Raw genomic sequence first — 23,325 nt, forward strand, 5'->3', positions numbered from 1 at the left:
AAAGGGAGGAGAATGTCATAGGTTGGCAATGGTCAGCCCTGCTACCAAGCAGGACCAACACAGTGCAATTTGGCACAGCTACCCTGCTAACTCCTGTGAGGCTGTAATGGAAATACATGCCATCACAGCTTTTGTGCTAATGGAAAAAGCCCATAATATGCTACTTTTCAGGGCACCTCTGTAACAACCTTAAGCTTCTGAACATCTACCACAACATCCCTAATTCAGTTTCCACTGGAAACATTGATGCCTCTGCCTCCACCTGATTTCCTGTCATCTCTTATGGACAGCAGCATAATAAAGGCATAAAAAACCCAAATCACTTAAAGATATACTCACATTCCCATTTCCACATTCAAAGCACTGATGTTTGATCCAGTTCTTCCTGCTGTCCATACTGGCTGCCAGGAGATCTTCTTTAAACAATTTCTGTGGAAATGATAGGCCACAAAATCCACAGTCCTATTTCTGTGCAAATAGTAATTCCAAAATTCATCAGCATTGTTAAACAAAATCAAGTGTGTATCTTCAAATGTTTGTCTTTTAGTGCAGAATTTCCTCTCTGTGTTTCCATCTCCCCACCACAGCTTTGCAAGGAAACATTAGGTGTAGAAACACAAAGAGGGGAATTTTGGACTAAAAATACCTGGAAGATAGAAACTTGATCTACTCAGACTGTTGAAGCCTCATGTTTGCTTCTTTTCAACTCTGGAAGTCAACTTTTCCACAGGACAGGGACTGTGGATTTTATGCTCCATCATTTACATTAGAATTTCTTTAGAAAGGATCTTGTTGCAGACAGTACAGACTTCCTAGAAATCCTTTCCTTTAACACAAACTACAGTGCATCACAGCAAAACAAAGTTAAGAAGTTGAGCAACCATGAGAATATCTCACAGTCATGATCAGCATTAAAAAAACTCAATATTGTCCATGAATGATAAGCACACAATCAAACCGCTGAGTTTATGGGTATGATTACTTGCCGTCACAGTTTCACAAACATATCATTTGGACAAAACATTTCAAAACATTAACTTCTAAACTAGACACTGACATGAACTACTAACATGTACTGACTTACTGAAAACCTTGGAGCTGATCTGGACTTTCCTGTAGTTTCCTCTTGTCCTTGTAACAGCAGTAGCTCCTCCCTTCCTTGTCAATAATTGTGCAGAAATATCTGAGTGCTTCTTTCTTCCTAAATCATGAGCAAGTCCTGTCCAGTCCAACTGTTTCTGCTCCTGTTTGACTTCTGAACTTGTCTCTGGCTGTGTGTCCACTTACTGCAGCCTGTGACATCAGGCTGTAGGATGTTGATACATCAAAGGACAAACACACACACACACACACATACTGGTACTTATGTCTTTGTGAGGACACTTGCTGACATAATGCATTCCCTTGCCCCTTAACCTAACCTAACCTTAACCATCATAACTGAAAGCCTAACTCTAACCAAAACATAACCCATACTAATGATATTCAATCTTCTCTAAAATACCAAATCACAAATCACAAAAAAGTAACACAGCTACAGTTCACATTCATTTTCTTCATGTTAACAGTGAATTACACCCCGTTGTTGAGCTTTTAAAATGTCAGAGCAGTAACAGGATTTAGCACATAGCACATTAGCTAGCTAACACACACACACACACACACATATACGTTAGCAGCGAAAAAACATTCAAAATACCTTCACTCCGTCAAAGTCTATCTGCTTCTCAGTGGTGAAAATGAGTGAGTGAGTGAGTGGGAGTCTCTCATAGTGAGACACTGAAGTTATTTTACATCAAAACAGTAAATTTTTAAAATGAAATTTTAAATCCAGTCATGAGATTGAACTGGGATGAGGACATTTTGAACTTTTAGGAGCTAAACATGGTTCTGAAAAAGATTCTGTGAGTTTAAAATAAATGCAGCAAGAATCTAAATAATTGCATCTGTAGGCTGAATGTTTGCTGTATGTGAACCTACAGATGATCCTGTATGTCTCTATCTTCTCTGTCAGCTTTGGATTCTGAAATCTTGCCTGTTTTGTCCTGTTTGAAAACCTGTCACTGTTGGAATCCATTTCTTTTTAACCACAGTGAATTAAAGATGACCACAGCTTTGATTCAGTATCAATCATCTGATCGTGTCATATCCAATGATATTTTTACATTGTTGTATTGGAATGTTTACTTAAATCAGGGATCTGAAACAGTGGTCAGCCATCACTGACTACTGTTCTTTAAACATTTATTATATAACCATCTAAACATCATGTTGACATTGCAGTAAATAAAACAAACAGAAGAGTCACATTAAAATGATCATCTTTCAAGTGGCCTCATCCTGAGGTTTAACATTTAAAGGCCATGCTACCACCCACTTTGGACTCTCACCAATTCGTATATAAAACCAACAGGTCAACAGACAAAGCCATTTTCACAGCCCTCCACACAATATTGCTCCACCTGGAATATCGAGGAGCATACGCACGACTGCTGTTTGTGGATTACAGTTCTGCTTTTAATACCATCCCACCCAGCAGACTGTTCTCTACCAAAACATCTGCCTATGGATACAGGCAGTGGTGGAAAGAGTACTGATAATTTGTACAAGTACAGTTACATTGCTGAAATAATACGCAATTGGAAATCCAAGTACTGACATTAAAGAAAGAATTTAAGTAAAAGTACAAAATATTCTTCCAAAAAAGTTCTCAGAGCACTAGTTACTTTTGAGTTTTGAAATTTAATGATTTATCAATAACCTTGAATCAAATCAAAGATCCATGTAGAAAAGCACATTTCCATCTTAGATATGTCTGGATCAAGCTTAAGCAACTTGACTTATAAACAATTAAACACAAAACAAGAATTTTTTTCTGTTCAATGCTTTTCAACCTTTATAAACAATATGGTCTTTTCCCAGTGTACTGCAAAGGAGAAGCTAGGCAAGGGCCCTACACATGAGGACATGACATGTAAACATCAACATAAAGATTATTTTCTGAATCTTTTCTCAGCAGAAGCTGATTTTCAGAGTCATTCACATGCAGCTGAGGTAGGCAAAGGTGTGTTTAGCACTGCATAGACAGCTTCTTGATTGCTGGGAGTGAAGAAGCTCCATGCTGTCTGAGGCGCATGCAAGGTAACGGTCAATGCAGAGTGGTCTGGAGATCATCCACACTTAAAAATGTAATAAAATATAATAAATCTGGACTTACCAGCCTCTATTACATCTGCTTTGTCCAGGAGGTCTTGAATTTAGGTAAGAGGACTGCAGCAGCAGCCAACTCTGGATCTTCCATCATCTGTCCAAAACGCTTCTGCAGGCCATTCTGCTGGCAGAATGGCAACAGCCATCCCATATACGTATTGGACTCTGACTGCAGGATGTTTGAAGCTTTCACCAGTGGCTTCATGGTGATACAATCCTCCCGGAGGAATGCAACTTCTGCTGGACTCGAACTGGAAGATAAAACGTGTATGACAAAGCCAAATCATGACTATAAGGAAAGACTACATACATGTTATCTAATATCACTCACATTTTCACCTTGAATCCGTCACATACACTCCTGATGGCTTCTTCCCCCCTCTCATCAATGACGTGTATTATCCTTTCAATGGCAAGATAGGTTGAATTCCACTGTGTTGGACTGGGGAGAACGATCTGCAGTCCACACTTGTCCTCTACCACTTCACTGGCCAAATGAGATGGTCCAGTTTTGTTCCTGTACTTAGCAGGTGACACGCACATCATTGATGAGGGGGTAGTTGATATTCCATACCAGAATCTTCATCCAGGATTGTGCTTGCATCATGATATTCAACTTGGTCACTCACATCAAGAGCATCCAAATCTCCTTCATCCTCATCTACCTCTGCATCTTTCTGTGCCCCAAACACATGGAACGCTTTGATGAAGTTGGATCCACTATCAGTTGTGGTCCTTACAACTTTGTCTCTCATCTTGTATTGGCAGTGGACATCATCAAGAGCACCAGCAACACTGTCAAATGTATGAGACCCTCTCAATCTTTTGCATGATAGAGCTGCAGATCTTCTTCCCAATGACTCTTCCTCTATCCTATGGCAAGTGACACCAAGGTAACTTTTTTGATGAGCTGACCAACAGTCAGTGATGGTTGCAACAAATTCGGCTTTACCCAGTTCTGCAGTTATGGTCCTCTTCATGTCATCAGCAGCTTCACAGATTCTGGTACAGACGGTTTGTCTGGAGATGACTTTGGCTTGAGGTTGCAATGTGGTAATTAATTCTTTGAACGCTTGCTGTTCTACCACTGCAAATGGATGTAGACCTTCACATATGAAACTGACAACAAGCCTGTGGACAGTTGCTTGAGGTACGCGTTTGCTTGCAGTTGCCAACATCACATCTGGTAACTTGGTTTGCTCACTGGTTGAGAACTTGTGTGTGGCTGCTGCCACAATGTCATGGAACTGATCCATCTTTGATGGATGCTTCCTCTACAAAGAATGAAAATATGAATAATTACACAAACTTGTCTTTAACTCTTTAGAATAGCATGTGGTATATTTTAATTCTGGTACATAGAGTTTTCCCTGTATTTTCAGATAGCTTAGGTGCTGTCTATTTTTCCTTAGGTTTGTGTAAGATTAAGTCGCATGGCTAGAGGTTGGATCCACTATCAGTAAAATAAATACAAAAATTAATTAATCAAAATAAAATATGTAAATTCACATAATTTTAGTTTTAACACCCTCTGTGGAGAATATACATTTAATTTGGCTTAGGCGCTGTATGTAAGCCTTATAATTAACAAAATATGGCAAGATTGTCCTACATAATGAGCATCAGTGAGCAGGATTGTTCAAAAATCAAAGTTTGAAGATGCAAGAGTAATAGAAATAGCTCAATCGAAAGCTTTATTTTTTCCTTGACAAACTTGCATTGCAAATGTCAATTTATAACTTTATTATTGTGGTTTCACGTGATGCAAGCTCGTTTTAAAGCATAGATTGTTGCACCAACTGAATGTCTGCTCTAGGAGGCCTAAATGTTTTGTTTTTTTTACTGACTTTTATCATAACGTCATATTTTGCATTCATTCCTAAAATAAGTTCTGCATGCTGGCATGCTAGCGCACACGTTAGCTAGCTCCGTCTTACTTGAATCCAAGGCTAACAGACAACATTTGTTGGCTTGATGTAGACCCAGGCTATTACGTTAAACATACTAGAAAATAATACCACACAAATATAGATTTAAGACTTCTTACCATAATGTGTTTTTGAGATTGGAGGTTGAATTCTTGTAAGCCCATATCACCGCAGATGGCAAACAAAGTTTGCATTTCATTAGCACGCTGTCTCCTTTCCTCCCTGCGTACATGAACAACTCCTCCAAGTGCGGCCACGGGAACCCGTCCTCCGGTATTTCTTCATCATTACGAGTCTTCTGTGTTGCAGTCTTACATCTCCATGACTTAAGCCCATAAAATACACCGCGCTCATTACCAGCTCTGCCTGCAGCTGCGGGGGCGTCTGTCGCGCTGAATATCAGGGTTTTGATTGGTCAATTTGCGACTGATATATTTATTGGCTAAGGAAAGGCCGGTCATTATTCAATATTTAAAGTGTACTCTGTAACGAATTGTGATTTTAAAAATAGAGAAGTAGATTATTTAGTTAAATTTGTACTAAATTACTGGCTTAATAATATACTCAGGAAACTACAAGTACCCAAGAAAACTACTTAATTACAGTAACGTGAATATTTGTAATTCGTTACTGCCACCCCTGGGTATTAACGTAATGGATGATGTGATGAAGCAGATTCATGTATGTGGGGAATGTCATTCTTGCCTGCATTGAAAACTTGAGAGCCCTGACAGTAATACACCTCAGCCACCTGGAGGGGGGGTAGCTGCAGCCTCACCACCTCTACTTTTGGCCTCTGCTCAGGCTGATGAGCAGCTGTGTCTGACCTGCATCAACAAACAGTGAAATTCTGCAGTGAACACACAGACTGTTAATGTATCTCATTTTCTCATTATCTCATTTTCTTCTTTTACTTGAAAAGTCATTTTGGGAGGTTTAGGGGTGTAATGGGGAGCACACAATGCTCCAATGCCCCCACTTGGTGACAGGCTCTCTCAAAGTCACTTTATAACCTCTTCAACCACAATGTTTGGATGCACAGATGAAATTCAGATGCTCCTCTGTGGTCCAGCTCAGAGTCTACAATGCAAGACACCCCACTGATCTCTTTACATTCAATATTCATATATTCAACATTCATATTCAAATGAAATACACACAATGAAATAGAGTGAGAATCCTCCAGAGTCACATCAGTTCCCCTGAGGCTCCTTCTCCTCATGCAGTTCCTCAACCCTCCACATTTTTCCATCAACACATGTACATGTTTATTGACTGATCGTCTGATCTGATTTGTTTATTTGTTTATTTATTTATTTATCACTGTCAGTAACTACATGATACTGATGTTCACACTGACATTATTCCACATTTACTGACTTATTTTAGCTCCAATGTTCATTAGTCTGATAAAGACTCTTTGTATGTGAACACACATATTATTACACTGCTATAAATACTGATGTCTGACTGATGGACAAATAATCAGAGAGTTTACTGCCCTCCAGTGGTCACACTGACAAGTGTCCAACAGGACTCACACTGATTATTAGGATCAATATTTACCAATCAGTATTGATGACATCAGCAGGAAGATGAGGGTGACAATGTGGAAAACAAAACAAGGGAAAGGACTGTCAGAAATATGTGATGCAGTGTGAAAATGAAAATGACCAGTGACAACATCAGCAGTAAAAGTACACAAGTATTATCAGCAGCCAGAGGATTCACTGTAAAACATGAAAAACATTGTGAAAACCAGGTATACACTGTAAAAATGACAGATTAATTTGAAAAACATTTTAACTAAACTTCACAGCTTCTTGTTTTAGTCAAATTTCAGCTGCTGGTCATCACTCATCTTTCCTGAGTCTTCTTTTTTAAAGTTGAATTTGAGTTGAATTGAGGCTGAAACTCTTCAGAGTAGTCAGGAGCTTTCTAACGCTGTGAACCTCTGAAAGACAGTTTGACAAGTTTCTATCTCAGATCTTTCAAATAAACTGTGGCAGCATTTTAGTTTGACCTGAATCAGCTCAGTTGTCCCAAGATTCAGAGAAAGACAAAACACTGATGTTCACAATGATACTTTTAATGTGAAAGGACAAGATCATGATTAGAATCCTAACAAAGTAAAAGTCAGCAACATTTTTCTCCTGTAATAATCGTAGCTTCCATCTTTAAAGGACTCATTTAGAAGAGTTTAACAAATAAACTGCTTTAATACATGAATCTGAAAAGGTGTGTGTGAGTGAAAGAGACAGACATGTACAGACTGAACTATCTGTTCAACAGTGAGAGAGTTTCTCTAACAGGAGGAGACTCTCTCTGCTACACTCTACACAGAGACACTGAGGAACCAGACAACCAGAGACTAAACCCAGGATACAGAGGTTCAGTGAATGTGGTGTTGAAGGTGTAGAGGTGGATCAGTGAGTCAGAGGAGACTCTGTAGAAGGACAGAGAGCCAGCAGGACAGTCCACATACACTGCTACTCTGTCAGAGACAGAGGAAAATAATGAAGCTGATGAAGATGTCTTTCTGTTATTGTGCTGAACAGAGTAACGACAATCAGAGCAGATCAGACTCCAGGACTGATCGTTCCTTCCAAACACACAATTTTCTCTGACTCCTTTCCTTCTGATTCCTCTGTAACTCACTGATACATAAACCCATTCTCTCCCCTCTACCTCCCAGTAACAGCGACCAGTTAGACCATTACTACACAGCAGCTGAGCACACTGGTCAAATCTGTCTGGATGATCAGGATATGACTGATCCTCCTCCACATGTGTCACCTTCATGTTGTTGTCAGACAGTTTGAGGTTTCTGTTTACTGTGTTTGTGTCGATGGTGAGTTCACAGAAATCTGATGGAGAGAAGAAGACACAACACAGCTGCAGTTATTGATCTATCACCTGATCATTGATTGACACTTTGAAGATGGTTGAATGTGAGCTGCTTTGTTTTCAGGAATCAAATGAAAACCACACTTACACTTCCTCAGACCTGGTCTCAACCATCGGACTCCACCAGGCTCCACCCTGAAAGGAGGAGGGGGGTCAGACCAGCACGTTCTCTTTCAGCATGCAAACATTACATGGCTCTCATACACAGATGGTTTGATTATTCTGTTCATTCAGCAATAAGACAAAGGACCTGGAGTCCTTATCTTGGTGACAAGGAGGAAAAAATTCATCATTTTTCTTCTCCAGTTAATATCACAACAAACAACAAATTATTGATGATGGATATTTTAGAAGACAGAGACATGATCAGAGACCTGATTTCATTTCCTCCTTGGTTTGAGACACTGGCAGATGAATGTCTCTGAGCAGTGTAGATGCTCTTATTATTGTTGGGATGTTATTATTAGTGTGTCAGCACTGAACAGGTATCTAAAGTCTTTGGGGTTGTTGTGGTGAAAGCACTCTGAGTGCTCAAAGTGGCTCTGTTGGTTCAGGAGCAGTTCAACCAGCTGCAGCTCAAATGTTTCCACGCTGGCTTTGTGCTGATGCAGCATGAAATCCAGTCTGAGAAAGTCTGCTGACCACACCTGATTTAATGATTGTCACATATTTTCTCTTAAATATGACACAGTGAGTCATGATGAGATACTGAAGTCAGAATTAGAGAAAACCCCTCTTTGTGTTGTTGTGGAATTCAAAGCACTTCTGTAGAGATCTGTCATCAGCTGTGACACACTAAATGTTTCCAGCTCTTCCTCCTCTATCACACACTGTCTGTGGCTGCAGCAGGCCTCTCCATACCTGAGGGTGTCCAGTCTCCAGTGTGGATCCTTCAGTCCAGCAGATAGCAGCTTCACTCCTGAGTCTCCTGGATGATTGTAGCTCAGGTCCAGCTCTCTCAGATGGGAGGGGTTGGAGCTCAGAGCTGAGGCCAGAGAAGCACAGCCTTCCTCTGTGATCAGACATCCTGACAGCCTGCAGACACACACAACATCACACAGGAACCCTCTGTCAACACCTGCTGCTTTGTTTTATTGTTCTTTTTTGTTCATATTGTTGTTTTTGGTTCTGGTCCATTCAATGTATTTAAGGCAAATTCCTTAAACATCATCTGTATGATCAAAAGAAATCAAGAACTGAAGCAAAAATAAGAGAAAATGATGAATAATTGTCTGAGTCTAGAAAGTTCTGCAGAACTTTAGTAAACTGTACTTTGAACAATCCTACACAAGTTGGCTGTTTATCCACTGATGTAAATCAGATCAGCAAATCATCAGCTAAACAGGTTGATGGATCCTGACCCGAGAGTCTCCAGGGTACAGTGTGGACTCTTCAGTCCAGCAGACAGAAGCTTCACCCCTGAATCCTGCAGGTCATTGTTACTCAGGTCCAGGTCTCTGAGACTAGAGGACTGGGAGCTGAGAACTGAGGACAGACCTTCACAGCTTCTCTCTGACAGGTTACACCTGCTCAGTCTGAAGAGGAAACAATGAAGAAAAAGGCAAATGACATTTGTGTTGAAAGGACAATCAAAGGAACAAAACTCTCAGTTTGCTCTGCAGCTCACAGCAAACTAACAGACCTGCATTTGAAAACTGGGCCAAACATCAAACACAGATTTGTTCAGTGAAGCAGAAATATCAGCTCTTTATCCACCTGCTAACCAATGAGGAGTTTCTACATTGATGATCATCTTTCATTGGCTCTGATTCAAATCCTTTGTTTTATTCTCAACAAGTTGGAGACATGACAGTTAAATATGACACAATCAGTAATAAACAGATATGTACAGTCAAGGTCGTAAGTATTTGGACATTGGACATGTTATGTTATTCGGGCTCTCAGCACATTCACTTCAAAATATAATAATGGATAGTACAGTCAATGACTGCAAAGGACTTTACACTAAATATTAAATCTGATGAGTTTGTTTCACTTCATGTGTATTTGTCCAGTTACTTTTGAAACACTAAAAGGGCTGAATCTCCCACACAGTTCTTTCTATACTGATGCCAACCTAAACAATTTTATAACAAAGCAGAAATGAGCTTGTGTGTCTCAGCCAGAGTTGATATATGTTAGTTCTACAGAATATGAAGCTGAATAAAATCAAAATAGAAAAAGTCAAATTTTATAACCTTTGAAAATCATTAGATATGGGCCTCTCTAAAGTCAGTATTGTTGCACTCAAGAAATATCTGCAGTCATTTCAAACAAACTGTGAAATGATCTGACCTGAAAGTCTCCAGGGTACAGTGTGGACTCTTCAGTCCAGCAGACAGAAGCTTCACCCCTGAATCCTGCAGATCACTGTTACTCAGGTCCAGGTGTCTCAGACTAGAGGACTGGGAGCTGAGAACTGAGGACAGAGCTTCACAGCTTCTCTCTGAGAGGTTACAGCTGCTCAGTCTGAAGAGGAAACAATGAAGAAAAAGTCAAAAAACATTTGCATTGAAATGACAATCAAAGGAACAAAACTCTCAGTTTGCTCATTTCTCGACAAGTTTTGAGACGTGACAATTAAATATGACACAATCAGTAATAAACAGATATGTACAGTCAAGGTCGTAAGCAGGGCTGGACTGGGACAAAAAAACGGCCCTGGCATTTTTGGCTTAGACCGGCCCCTCATAATTAGCAGTGCACAACGAACTAATTTATGTATGTGTTCCCCGTAGCAATGTATTTTACTATTGTTACCTAGGGGTAACCATGGCACAACATTTAAAGGAAAAATCCCAGCTCCCAAAAACCACTAGCAAACTCGCAAACTACACATTCAATGGTTTATTTTAAATGCATCTTGCACACAAGGTCAGGAGCACGTTGTCTGGCAGTCCACCTGGAAGTGGAGAGAGGAAAGCCCCCAGCAAATTCCAAATACTTGAAATAGATATCAGAAATATTATAACACTCTCTCTTATCTCTCCTCAACTGCTACCTCAACAGCCTGGCTTGACTAGACAGGAAGAGAGGGACAACTGTGCAACTATCTAAACCATCAAAACATTTAGGTTACATTTTTATTTTTTGATAATAAGCAGAAAAATCTCATACTAACTGCAGTGATACTGTAGAAAAAAAACTCGCACGGAACAAAAACAAAACACAATTTAAGGCAACTGCTGCGACAGGAAATAAGAACATTATTCATTGCTCGCCATTCTCATGTAATTCTACACGATTCACGTAGGTCACCTGTTTGGGTTTCAAAACGGCAAATTTCGCTGAAAGGTGAGCAATTTTTATGCCTGTCCATCACCTAAAAGTCCCGGTATTATCCTAACATTACTACCTGATACCTGCTGTGCCTGTGCTACACTTCCCTGGTCACTCTGTCCCTCGTGTTCCCTGTCAACAGTCTCTGGCTGCTCCTCTCCCTGGAGGCTACAGCGGCCCCTCCAGAGAATATGTCTGTTATTTTAGCACATTTTGCAGCGTCTATAGCGAATTTTTAAATCTTTTAGCCCGCAACTTCTCCGCACCTCCATTCTTCCGCTTCTCCATGTTTCCACGCTCAACACTATGAAACTGGCGGGGATCAGTGAAAAGAAAGGGGTGGGGCCGCTCTTGTAAGCTACTATATCCTGATTGGTTTAGTCCACTGTTACGTGTCTGTTGAGGTAGAGTGGGGTTGTGGGTTTCCTCCCTCCTTTTCTTTCCCTCCTCCTTTCCCTCACTCTCTCCAGGTGCTGGCTTCCTGGTCTCTGAGCTAATCAGCTGAAGTCGGAAGCTCATTGGCTCCTGAAGACTTCACCTGGCCAATCTTCCAAGAGGGCAGGGTTAAAAGAAGCACTGAAGCCTGGTGCTCACTCTCTCTCTTTTTCCTGATTGTTAGGCCTGAGGCCTGCGAGATGCTGAGCTGTAGGTATGCTACATGTGGTCAGGGAGGAGGTGGATCAGGTAAGCTGGGGTGCCCTGTACACTCACAACACGTAGTTTTGGGCTGTCTAAAAACACTAGTCAGCGTGGTCAGTGCCGACCCCTGTATTTGTTTTATTTAAAGTCACTTATTAGTTAGAATAGCCAGGCCCTTTTGTTTGTTCTTTTGTGTAATACTAAGAGATAGATAAGGCTGGTTTTTTTGTAAGTTTTTCTTTCATTTGGTACTGCCACACGGTCACCTCCTCCTCCACACTTGAGAGCTTGTTGTGATTCTGTTATTAAAACTTTTGTTTGCACTGATGTTGACTCCTGCCTACTTGGTTCAAATGCTACGTCCCAGTCAACCCCTAGAGACCATCGCAGGGGACGTAACACCACTGTCTATATTGAAGATGTCGGCCACCCCCTCTAAATTGTGGGCCAGTCTCTAAGTTAACTGTCCGTGCCTGGTCATAAGAATTTAGACATTGGACTGTTCTGTAATCTGAATGCTGGCCCTCTAATATTGTTCACTGCCAACCCTATTTGTATCATGTTTTATATGCTGCATGTCCTTCTCCTCCATTCCCAGCTGTCCTATCTTCCTCCTTTTCCTCCTTTCACCCAGCCCGGCCATCAGCAGGAGGGTCCCCTATATGAGCCAGGTTGTGCTCAAGGTTTCTTCCTGTTAAAAGGGAGTTTTTTCTTGCCACTGTCGCCTTAAGTGCTTGCTCTGGGGTCAGACTCTGGGTCTCTGTAAAGCACTTTGAGACAATTTTGATTGAGGAAGGAGCTATATAAATAAAATTGAATTGAATTGAATTGAATTGGATTGGATTGAATTGAAAAAAAAAACTGGAACTTGATCTGACCTGAGTGCCTCCAGGGTACAGTGTGGACTCTTCAGTCCAGCAGACAGAAGCTTCACCCCTGAATCCTGCAGGTCATTGTTACTCAGGTCCAGGTGTCTCAGACTAGAGGACTGGGAGCTGAGAACTGAGGACAGACCTTCACAGCTTCTCTCTGAGAGGTTACAGCTGCTCAGTCTGAAGAGGAAACAATGAAGAAAAAGTCAAAAAACATTTGCATTGAAAGGACAATCAAAGGAACAAAACTCTCAGTTTGCTCTGCAGCTCACAGCAAACTAACAGACCTGCATTTGAAAACTGGGCCAAACATCAAACACAGATTTGTTCAGTGAAGCAGAAATATCAGCTCTTTATCCACCTGCTAACCAATGAGGAGTTTCTACATTGATGATCATCTTTCATTGGCTCTGATTCAAATCCTTTGTTTTATTCTCAACAAGTTGGAGACATGGCAGTTAAATATGACACAATCAGTAATAAACAGATATGTAGAGTCAAGTCCATAAGTATTTGGACAGTTAGACATGTTATGTTCTTCAGGCTCTCAGCACATTCACTTTAAAATATAATAATGGATACTACAGTCAATGACTGCAAAGGATTTTACACTAAATATTAAATTTGAGGAGTTTGTTTCACTTCATGTGTATTTCTCCAGTTACTTTTGAACCACTAAAAGGGCTGAATCTCCCACACAGTTCTTTCTATACTGATGCCAACCTCCTCAAATTAAAGCTGGTACTTGACTCTTTAATGTAGGATCCATTATTTTAATTCAGATTCAATGTGCTGAAGCTCAGAGCTCAGAGATGATGATAAGGAATTAAAGAAGAGAGGAAATTAATTTTCCTCTTGCTGAATAAAATAGCAGAGTCTTTATATAATGATGAATAAATCCAACTATACACTTACAGAGCTTTGTTAGAGGCTTTGACAACTGGCAGCAGCTTCAGAAGAGCCTCCTCTGAAGCAGAGTATTTCTTCAGGTCAAACACGTCCAGATCTTTCTCTGACGACAGTAAGATGAAGACCAGAGCTGACCACTGAGCAGGAGACAGTTCATCTGTGGAGAGACGTCCTGAACTCAGGGACTGTTGGATCTGCTCCACTAGAGAACGATCATTCAGTTCATTCAGACAATGCAACAGGTTGATGCTTTGCTCAGCAGAGGGAGTCTCTTCAATCTTCTTCTTGATGTACTGGACTGTTTGCTGATTGGTCTGTGAGCCACTTCCTGTCTGTGTCAGCAGACCTCGTAGGAGAGTCTGATTGGTCTGCAGTGAAAGACCCAGGAGGAAGCGGAGGAACAAGTCCAGGTGTCCATTTGGACTCTGTAAGGCCTTGTCCACAGCCCTATGGTAGAATTGTTCTGATTTGTCTCTAAACAGTTTAGACCAGTTGGAGGTTGATTGTTCTTCTGACAGCAGATTGACTCCAGAGTTGATGAAGGTCAGATGGACATGAAGAGCAGCCAGAAACTCCTGAAGACTCAGATGGACGAAGCAGAACACCTTGTCCTGGTACAGTCCTCTCTCCTCTTTAAAGACTTGCGTGAACACTCCTGAGTACACTGAGGCTGCTCTGATATGGATGCCACACTCTGTCAGGTCTGATTCATAGAAGATCAGGTTTCCTTTCTGCAGCTGCTCAAAAGCCAGTTTTCCCAGAGACTCAATCATCTTCCTGGTCTCTGGACTCCAGTGTGGATCTGTCTCAGCTCCTCCATCATACTTAACGTTCTTCAGTTTGGACTGAACCACCAGGAAGTGGATGTACATCTCAGTCAGGGTCTTGGGCAGCCCTCCTCCCTCTCTGGTTTCCAACACATCCTCCAGAACTGTAGCAGTAATCCAGCAGAAGACCGGGATGTGGCACATGATGTGGAGGCTTCGCGAAGTCTTGATGTGGGAGATGATCCTTCTGACCTGGTCCTCCTCTCTGAACCTCCTCCTGAAGTACTCCTCCTTCTGTGGGTCAGTGAACCCTCTGACCTCTGTCACCATGTCAACACACTCAGGAGGGATCTGATTGGCTGCTGCAGGTCGTGTGGTTATCCAGAGGTGAGCAGAGGGAAGCAGTTTCCCCCTGATGAGGTTTGTCAGCAGCACATCCACTGAGGTGGACTCTGTAACATCAGTCAGGATCTCAGTGTTGTGGAAGTCCAGAGGAAGTCGACACTCATCCAGACCGTCAAAGATGAACAGAACCTGGACCTCTTCAAACCTGAAGAGTCCTGCTCCTTTGGTTTCAGTAAAGAAGTGATGAACAAGTTCCACCAAGCTGAACTTTTTCTCTTTCAGCACATTCAGCTCTCTGAACAAGAACGGAAATGTGAAGTGTATGTCCTGGTTGGCTTCGTCTTCAGCCCAGTCCAGAGTGAACTTCTGTGTTAAGACTGTTTTCCCAATGCCAGCCACTCCCTTTGTCATCACTGTTCTGATTGGTCCATCTCTTCCAGGTGAGGCTTTAAAGATGTCTTCTTGTCTGATGCTTGTTTCTGGTCTGGCTGGTTTCCTGGATGCTGTTTCAATCTGTCTGACCTCATGTTCATCATTGACCTCTCCAGTCCCTCCCTCTGTGATGTAGAGCTCTGTGTAGATCTGATTCAGAAGGGTTGGGTTTCCTGCTTTAGAGATCCCCTCAAACACACACTGGAACTTCTTCTTCAGAGTAGATTTAAGTTTACGTTGACAAACTGGAGCAAAAAGTCCTGAATGAACAAACAAGAAACAACATCAATGACTAATTGATAAAGAAAACATGACATGTTCATCCCCCTAAAGAACACACATGAACATATTTCCCTCCATGTCTTGAGATGTTAGTAAATGTCCCATTTGTCCATCATGTTGAATCTTTAGAGAAATCCTCTTACTGCTGTGCAGACAGTCAGCCAGCTCCTCCTGCTTCATTCTCCTCAGGAAGTTCACTGTGATCTTTCCAAAAGCCTCTCTGCTGCTCCTCCTCTGCTCTTCATCCTCACCATCCAACACCTCCTCATCCTCCCTCTGACTCTCTGAGCATTCTGGGTAATCTGGACACACAACCTTCTGGATCTTCTTCAGCTCCTTCTTCACAAAAGTCACAATGTTCTCCTCCAGGAGCTGGGAGTAAAACCATGGAGCCAAACATCAGATCCATGTTGGACACACTGACAATCCACTGCTCTAAAAAGTGCAGCATGGAGATTATTGTCAACACATCAGATGTCAAAGTAGTTGTTGTCCATGTACAGACCATAAATATGGAGTCCAGGTGTGTTTGATGCTGCTGGGCAGACTGAGCACTGGGAACCTCTGAGCTCTCCTGGTCCACTCTGTGGAGGAATCATGAAGAATTAGCTCACATTATGTTTGCAGCATCTGTGAGTGTTTTATGCTTTGTACACAAACAACAGCTGCTTTTATGTTCTGTGGTGACTGTCCTGATTAAAGCAAACACTACTGTGCTGTGACATTCTCAATGAGAGGAAACAAGCAATCAGTTCTGTACCTCATGACCTAGAGTCATCACAACAAGTCCACCTTTTAAATGATGAGTTTTAAGGACTCACACTGGGTTTGACAGAAGTCACAAACACAAACACTGGAACTGGATAGGTGCTGAGTTACAGGGAGTTTTAGTTCTGATCTCAATGACACATATAAAAACATAAGAAGTGCTTTTCTTGAAAAGAGAAACATCAACTTTGCCACTAAAGCCTGTGTTTCAGCCTGATCATGTTCATATACTGTGTCATTCATGAAGCCTGGAGACAAAACACAATCACTTCATCTTTCATAGAAGACCAGTTATACAGGACAGCTGTCTGATACATTTTAAACTCAGCTGCAGCTCACTTCTTTGCAGCAGAGGGAGGCTGTTCTTTGAAATTAATAAAGCGATCATTTGACATGTCACTCTTCATGGACACACAGCTGGGCTCAGGTACAGGAAAGTCTGGTCTCTGATGGATCCTGGTGGACACGGAGAATAAGACCATCAGGGACATGGGGACGTGGACAACATATCTATTGTTCAGTGTTCTCATAGTAAAGAAGAAAACATGTAGTCAGTTGCAGCTCACTTCTTTGCAGCAGAGGGAGGCTGTCCTTTGAAATCAATGAGGCGATCATTTGACTCGTCACTCTTCATGGACACACAGCTGGGCTCAGGTCCATGTTCAGGTCCAGGTCCAGCACAGTCTGGTGTGTGCTGCTGCTCTGGCCTTCAACACAACACACACAGAGCTTTGAGTGTGAATAATGATGGTGCAGTGATGTGAGTGCTGAGCTCTGACATGGAGAAGAGTCATGGACAGTTAGAGATCCTCATCTCACCTCTGAGCGTTTGGTCTGGATCTCATGGTCCCCACACAGACTTTTTTAGGGGGAGGGGCTCCCTCCTCTCTGTCCTCACACTGATTCATGATGCTGAATTCACATCCACATCAGCTCACACACACTTTCTACCTTCATCTGGAGAGAAAACACAAATCATTCATCTGCACATCAACTGAAATCATCCTCTCCATCATTTGTCCTGTAGAAATATCAACTGCTCCTCCACCCTTTTAGTTGGGGCCCCTGGGACTTTCCTGCCTTTTCTAAAAGTAAAGTCTGAACTATATGAAGCAGAAACAACAAACCAAATCCAAACCAAACAGCACAAACACAGATAGATATCAATAAAAACAGCAAATATGTCCTGACAGACAGTTTTTCTGTTTGTACTGTGACCAGCCACAGAGATATAATCACCTATCAGAGCCACTGAGATGCTTTATTGTGAGAGTATTTATGGATTTGGGTCTTTATCATCTAATTCATCAGGTAGAGTTTGTCCTGATAGGACCAGGAGTCCTCTGACTCTGTGGATGGAGTGTTAACTGTCTCTCTGAAAATCACATAGAGTCTGAAAAACCCTGTCAGTCCCTCTGAGCTCAGTCCCGTAGAGTTCATCTAATGACAGAGAAAGTCAGAGCTGTTCTCCAGCCGCTGTCCGGCCGAGCTCAGACCGCATTTAGCGGCTCAGACTGCGGGAGAGCAGCGGCTCAGGTCCGCCTCCTCCAGAGGCTGATTCAGGCAGGAAAAGCTGCCTTCAGTCAGCAGTAAGTGGAGCCACAGACTAACGAAGGCTCCGTGTTCAGCTACTGACCATCAGCTCACTCTGCTTCTACTCTGACTCCACTCTACTGCAAATATCCACACAACATGGCGGATAATAACGGTCCTCTTCCTGCCTCATCCCGACTTTACAGTGACAACTCAGTGTCTACACAACTAAACACCACAACGCAGTATAAAAAAACACAATAAAACATAACATCCAAACGAACACCAGATAATTCAGGTAACTACAGGACGTATTTGCGAGTAAAACATTAAAAGTGCGGACATTTACCTTCAGACAGAGAAAATCATCTGCGCCACAAACTTCGGTCAAAGTGAAAGTAAACTTTCAGGAACAGTGGGATACAGTGTTGGGAATTCCGCAGGGGCGTAGCAAGCTTTTCCAAAGAGTGGGGGATGTGTCCAGCTGCGGCACTAGCAAATCTCAGTGAACCCTGAAAAGTAAGACTGAAATAAATGTAAACAATATCTAATTGAAATAGGCTACTGTTATTTAATGTTTTCAACTTTAAGCTTTTAACTTCACTTACAGGATTTTTTTTTTTTTTTTTTTGAAAAAGGTGTCCATCTTCTCCTGTCTTTTTCTTTTCTGCATTTTCTGATTCTGCATGACAAAAAGACAGAGGTAAGCTTGATAATGACAACAGGGTTGCCAGTGAACAATGTTAGGGAGCCAGCATTCAGATTACAGAACAGTTAGTGGATACTGTGTGCTCAGCAGATTACAGTTATGATAGGAAACAGAGCACAGAAGCAAAAAGCTGTCATGATTGGTAATTATTTCCATTACAGTCTGCATAGAATATTAATCCAAAATGTACAGTTGGAGACAAAAGTATTGGCACCCCTGTCAGTTTGACATGTTTTGCATAAAGCAAGGGTTTAATGCAATTTTTTATTAAAGCAAACAAAATGAACATTTCAAAACAATGATTTGATCAACAAATAAGAAATGATTTTGCAGTCTGACAGAAATTTTACAAAAATGTAATTGGTTGGTGACAAAAGTATTGGCACTTAGCAGTTAGAACTTTGTATGTCCGCCTTTGGCCTTTACAACTGCTTGTAATCTGTTCTTGTAGCTTGATACCAACTGCTGACACCTCTGCACAGGTATTTTGGCCCATTCTTGCTGGCAGATGCAGTCTGACAGTTCAGTCAGACTGGAAGACTGGACGACTTTCTTGAAGCAACTGCAGCTTTCAGATCTGCCCATAACATCTCAATAGGGTTGAGATCTGGGCACTGGGATGGCCACTGTAGAACAGAAATCTTCTTTTCCTTCCAAAATTCTGTTGTTGATTTTGCTGTGTGCTTCAGATTGTTGTCATGCTGAAAGTAGAAACGTCGACCCAGTAGCTGCCTTGCCAGTAGGCACCAAATGCTTTTCATCCAAGGCTTGTCCTGGCTGTGTCCAAACATAGCAAGGGCTGTCAATTCGGAACAACTCTATTTTTGACTCGTCTGACCACAATACTTTTGAGAAGGTAGTGGTGCTGGATCTGGTTGTACAGTCATGTGTGAGCAGGCTAAACATCAGCTGGCTCAGGACACACCCCTGGGCTGAGCCTGTGTTCACTGAGATGGACCTTAACCCTTTTAAACCTGCCATAGAACCAAATCCGCCAGAACATATTTTACATTTTTACCTGCTGTGGTGCCACATATTTTTCTAAATACAGAGATGTCTTAGCTGTAACCCTTAAAATTAGAAATATAAAAAAGTTGCACAAAATAATTTTAAACCACAATAAATTTGAGTGTATTCATTGGCTAGTTTTTGAGATACACTCAAATTTATAAACTAAGACAAAAACAAAACGAACACCCGCTATCCGGATTATACTAGTTTTATTGTGTGCGCTGTTTATGGATTTTTTGCGACTTTTTACTGGTTTTCTGCACACCCACTCGTGGAAGAGAACAGCTCTCTGAGACATGTTTAAAGTTTGATATGTAAGTGTTACTCCTCCGGATTAATATGCAAAAAGAATTATTGCTCTATCTTATGTGGTTGCAGTTTTACCGGCATTTAAAAATTGATATGCAAAAGAGATCGCCGGTGCTCCCGTCGGTTTAACCCCCTTAAAGATCGCCGGCGCTCCCGTCAGTTTAACAGGGTTAATGTGTGACTGCCCACCTTGACTGTCTGCTGCTGCTTTGTCAGGAAGCTGAGTACCCAGTAGCAGGTTGCAGTGTCCACACCTAGCAGCCTCAGCTTTTCCACCAGCTGCTGTGGAGTGATTGTATTAAAAGCTGAAATGGATGAAAAGGACTCTGGTGTAGGTGTTCTTCCTCTCCAGGTGTGACAGTGTGAGGTGGAGTATGGTGCAGATGGCGTTCTCTGTGGATTGGTTTGCTTTATATGCAAATTGAAGGGGGTACAGGCTTATTGGGAGATTGTTCTTAATATGTTTCAAAACCAGCTCCTTAAGACGTTTGGTCACAGTTGGTGTGAGGGCCACTGGGTGAAAGTCATTCAGGCAGGCTGGATTTGACTTCTTTGGGACTGGAATAAGAGTGGTGCTTGAGGCAGGTGGGTATGACTGCCTGCCTGAGTGATGTGTTGAAGATGTCTGCAAAGACATCTTTCACTTGCTCTGCATAATCCTTTAAAAAGTGTCCAGGGGTGTTGTCCGGTCCTGCCTCCTTACGTGGATTGAAGCTGGCAAAGGCCTTTGTCACTTCAGCAGTCGACAGCTGGAGTGCCTGGTCTCTGGATGGTAGTGACGGAGCGTCTGTGCCTGGTTGGTGCTTTTGATCTCAAACTGTGCATAAGAGGTGTTCAGTTCATCTGGTAGAGAGCGGTTGTTTTGGCATATCGTTCAGGGAGGGGCCTTGTAGTCAGTGATGTTCTGAAAACCCTTCCACAGTTGACGTGGATCTTTATCGCACATGAAGTGGCTGTTCAGTTTTTGTGCGTACAGCCTCGTCCCCTCTCTGATCCCTGTGACAGGTTTATCCCCAGATTTATATGCAGAGTTCCAGGCTCTCAGCAGAGAGCAAACTTTTTTGTGTTTGTGGTTGGCTCGCCTGTTGATGGTTCTGACCACTGCCACATCATCTATACATTTATTAATGTAGTCAGTGACACAGTATATTCCTGGAGGTCAGAAACATTGTCATATGTTGCTGCCTCTTTGAAAATGTCCCACTGACTGGTCTCAAAGCAGTGGTCTCATTCTAATCCCTCTGACCTCTGGCTTGACCTGTTTCACTCTGGGTTTGTAAGCTGGTGTGAGTATAACAGCTGGATGGTCAGAGTTACCAACATGGGGGAGGGCAGCAGCTCCGGAAGAGTCCTTGTTTGTCCTTATTTGTAGACATTAGGTCCAGTGTGTCCTCTCCCCTGGTTACAATGTCCACATAATTGTTTCCTTGTATTGAGTGAGACAGGTATTGATTGAACTGCATTAACTAACTGTCATTGTTAGTGGTGCTGAATTATGTTAGAATTTAAAGAACTTTCCAGCATGTTGTCAGAATAATTATTGGATTTATTATCAGTGTTAGGAAACAGCCTTTAAACCATTCAATTCAATGTAATATATTACATAGAATAGAATAGAATAGAATATACTTTATTAATCCCTTTGGGAGGTCCCTTGGGGAAATTTGGGTATTATATATATTGGGTATTATTATACATTGTAATATAATTGAACTATTATATTTGTTTTTTCCAGTTTAAATGTTCTGCCTCCAAGATCTGCAAGACAGAAAAAAATAATGTGGAAATTAGCTGTAATTCTCCATCACACCACATGATGGAGCTGATTAATCTGATTTATCACTTTGGGTTCAGCATCTGTGAATGAATAAGAAAAGACCAAATAAATTCCAGGTGGAGGGTGGAGGAGTCTCAGTGTGTCTGCAGAGATTGTGTAGAAGCTTAATTAAGCTTAAGGATTAATGTTCATTAGAGGGCAAATGAAGTGTGGCAGAGAGATTAGAAGAAGCCCCTCCTCCAGGCATCACCACCTTCTAATAATCTGACCAAATGCTAAAGTATCTCAGTGAATTTTAGTTTGAATCATGTGTCTATTTATTTATTTATTTTAATTTTCATAATAGTTTTTAAATCTCATATTTAGTACAAGTCTTTTAAAATTTATTGACAAAATAAATCTCACAAGAAACTGATAATTTATGGTTCAAACATTTATAGTTGTGTGAACTGATTGTGTGTATATTGTAAATGTTTTCATTCTCCATGTTGGATGTTTATGTCTGTATCAGGAATGATGATCCTTTTGAATCTGAAGAGCTTTGTTAGAATCAGCTTTACTTATGCTAAATGTATATGTGGCAGATCTATATAGATTTTTTTCCTATCATATTTTTGGATGCTCAGGATTTTATTTTAAGAAAGAAAAAAGTAAGAAAGTTAGAACAGAAAAGAGATAATGACAGTGGTCAGCATCCTGAGGACAACGGCTTGAAGGCTTGGTTAAATTCAATTCAATTTTATTTATATAGCGCCTTCCACAATCAAAATTGTCTCAAAGCAGTCCAAACAATGGACAATGTTAGAGGGCCAGCATTTACATTACAGTTAGTGAACAGTTATTGGATAATGTATGCTCAGCAGATTACAGTTATGATAGGAAACAGAGCACAGAGTCAAAAAGCTGTCATGACTGGTAATTATTTACATTACAGTTTGCAAAGAATATTAATCCAATATTTATCTGTAGCAGAATGGAACATTAAATATGTTAGAAATGGATCATTGTGAACAATAAACAGCAGCAGGTGGGTGGAGCCAGGACCACAGAACATGCAGCTCCGGAGCCAGAGACACCTGCAGAAAGGTACAGAGACAGAGAGACCAGAGAGAAACAAACACAGGACTACCGATAAATCACTTGACAAAGATTTATTTCTGTACTTCAGAGGGTCAGATTCAGAACTGATTTTCTTGACTTCATGTTTCCCAAAGGAACAACTCTCTGAAACACTAAATCATCCTCCAGATGCAGGTGTATTTATACTACAATTAGCTGAAAGCCCTTGGCTGCACACAGGTGATCTCCATTTATCTAATTATGTGACTTTTCAAACCAACTGGATTCACCACTGATAATTTAGATGTGTCCTGAGTGTTTTGTGTTTTACATTAATAATGAATTCAGATCACATTATTGAGATCTGTTTAACTTTGTCATTAAAGGGACTTTTTCTGTTTGCGAGTGGAATGAAATGAAATTGCCTTTGATTCAATGTTACGTTGTTGTACAACATTGAATCAAAGGGAATTTAATGTGAAACACCTGCACTTTAAATCTTTAGATAGGAAATTATACATTTTAGTGACACCAAAGTAAGCAACCTGTTCTCTCTCACACACCCCTCTCTCTGTTCTGGCCTCTTAAA

The 23,325-nt window shown here is 41.3% G+C and overlaps 1 protein-coding gene across 1 annotated transcript; it reads right to left on the reverse strand.

Moving 5' to 3' along the window:
* Positions 1-3,752: 3,752 nt before the first annotated feature.
* Positions 3,753-16,972, reverse strand: LOC121191516 (protein NLRC3-like). Its single transcript, XM_041052681.1, has 10 exons — positions 16,905-16,972; positions 16,678-16,794; positions 16,076-16,154; positions 15,714-15,942; positions 13,751-15,548; positions 10,341-10,514; positions 9,407-9,580; positions 8,134-8,180; positions 7,516-8,005; positions 3,753-4,005 (listed from the first exon to the last, which is right to left on the reverse strand). Exons 1-10 carry the CDS (start codon positions 16,970-16,972, stop codon positions 3,753-3,755), a joined length of 3,429 nt encoding a protein of 1,142 aa, XP_040908615.1.
* Positions 16,973-23,325: the final 6,353 nt, after the last annotated feature.

The sequence above is a fragment of the Toxotes jaculatrix genome, chromosome 13, assembly GCF_017976425.1.
Source record: "Toxotes jaculatrix isolate fToxJac2 chromosome 13, fToxJac2.pri, whole genome shotgun sequence".
NCBI classification, from domain to species: domain Eukaryota; kingdom Metazoa; phylum Chordata; class Actinopteri; family Toxotidae; genus Toxotes; species Toxotes jaculatrix.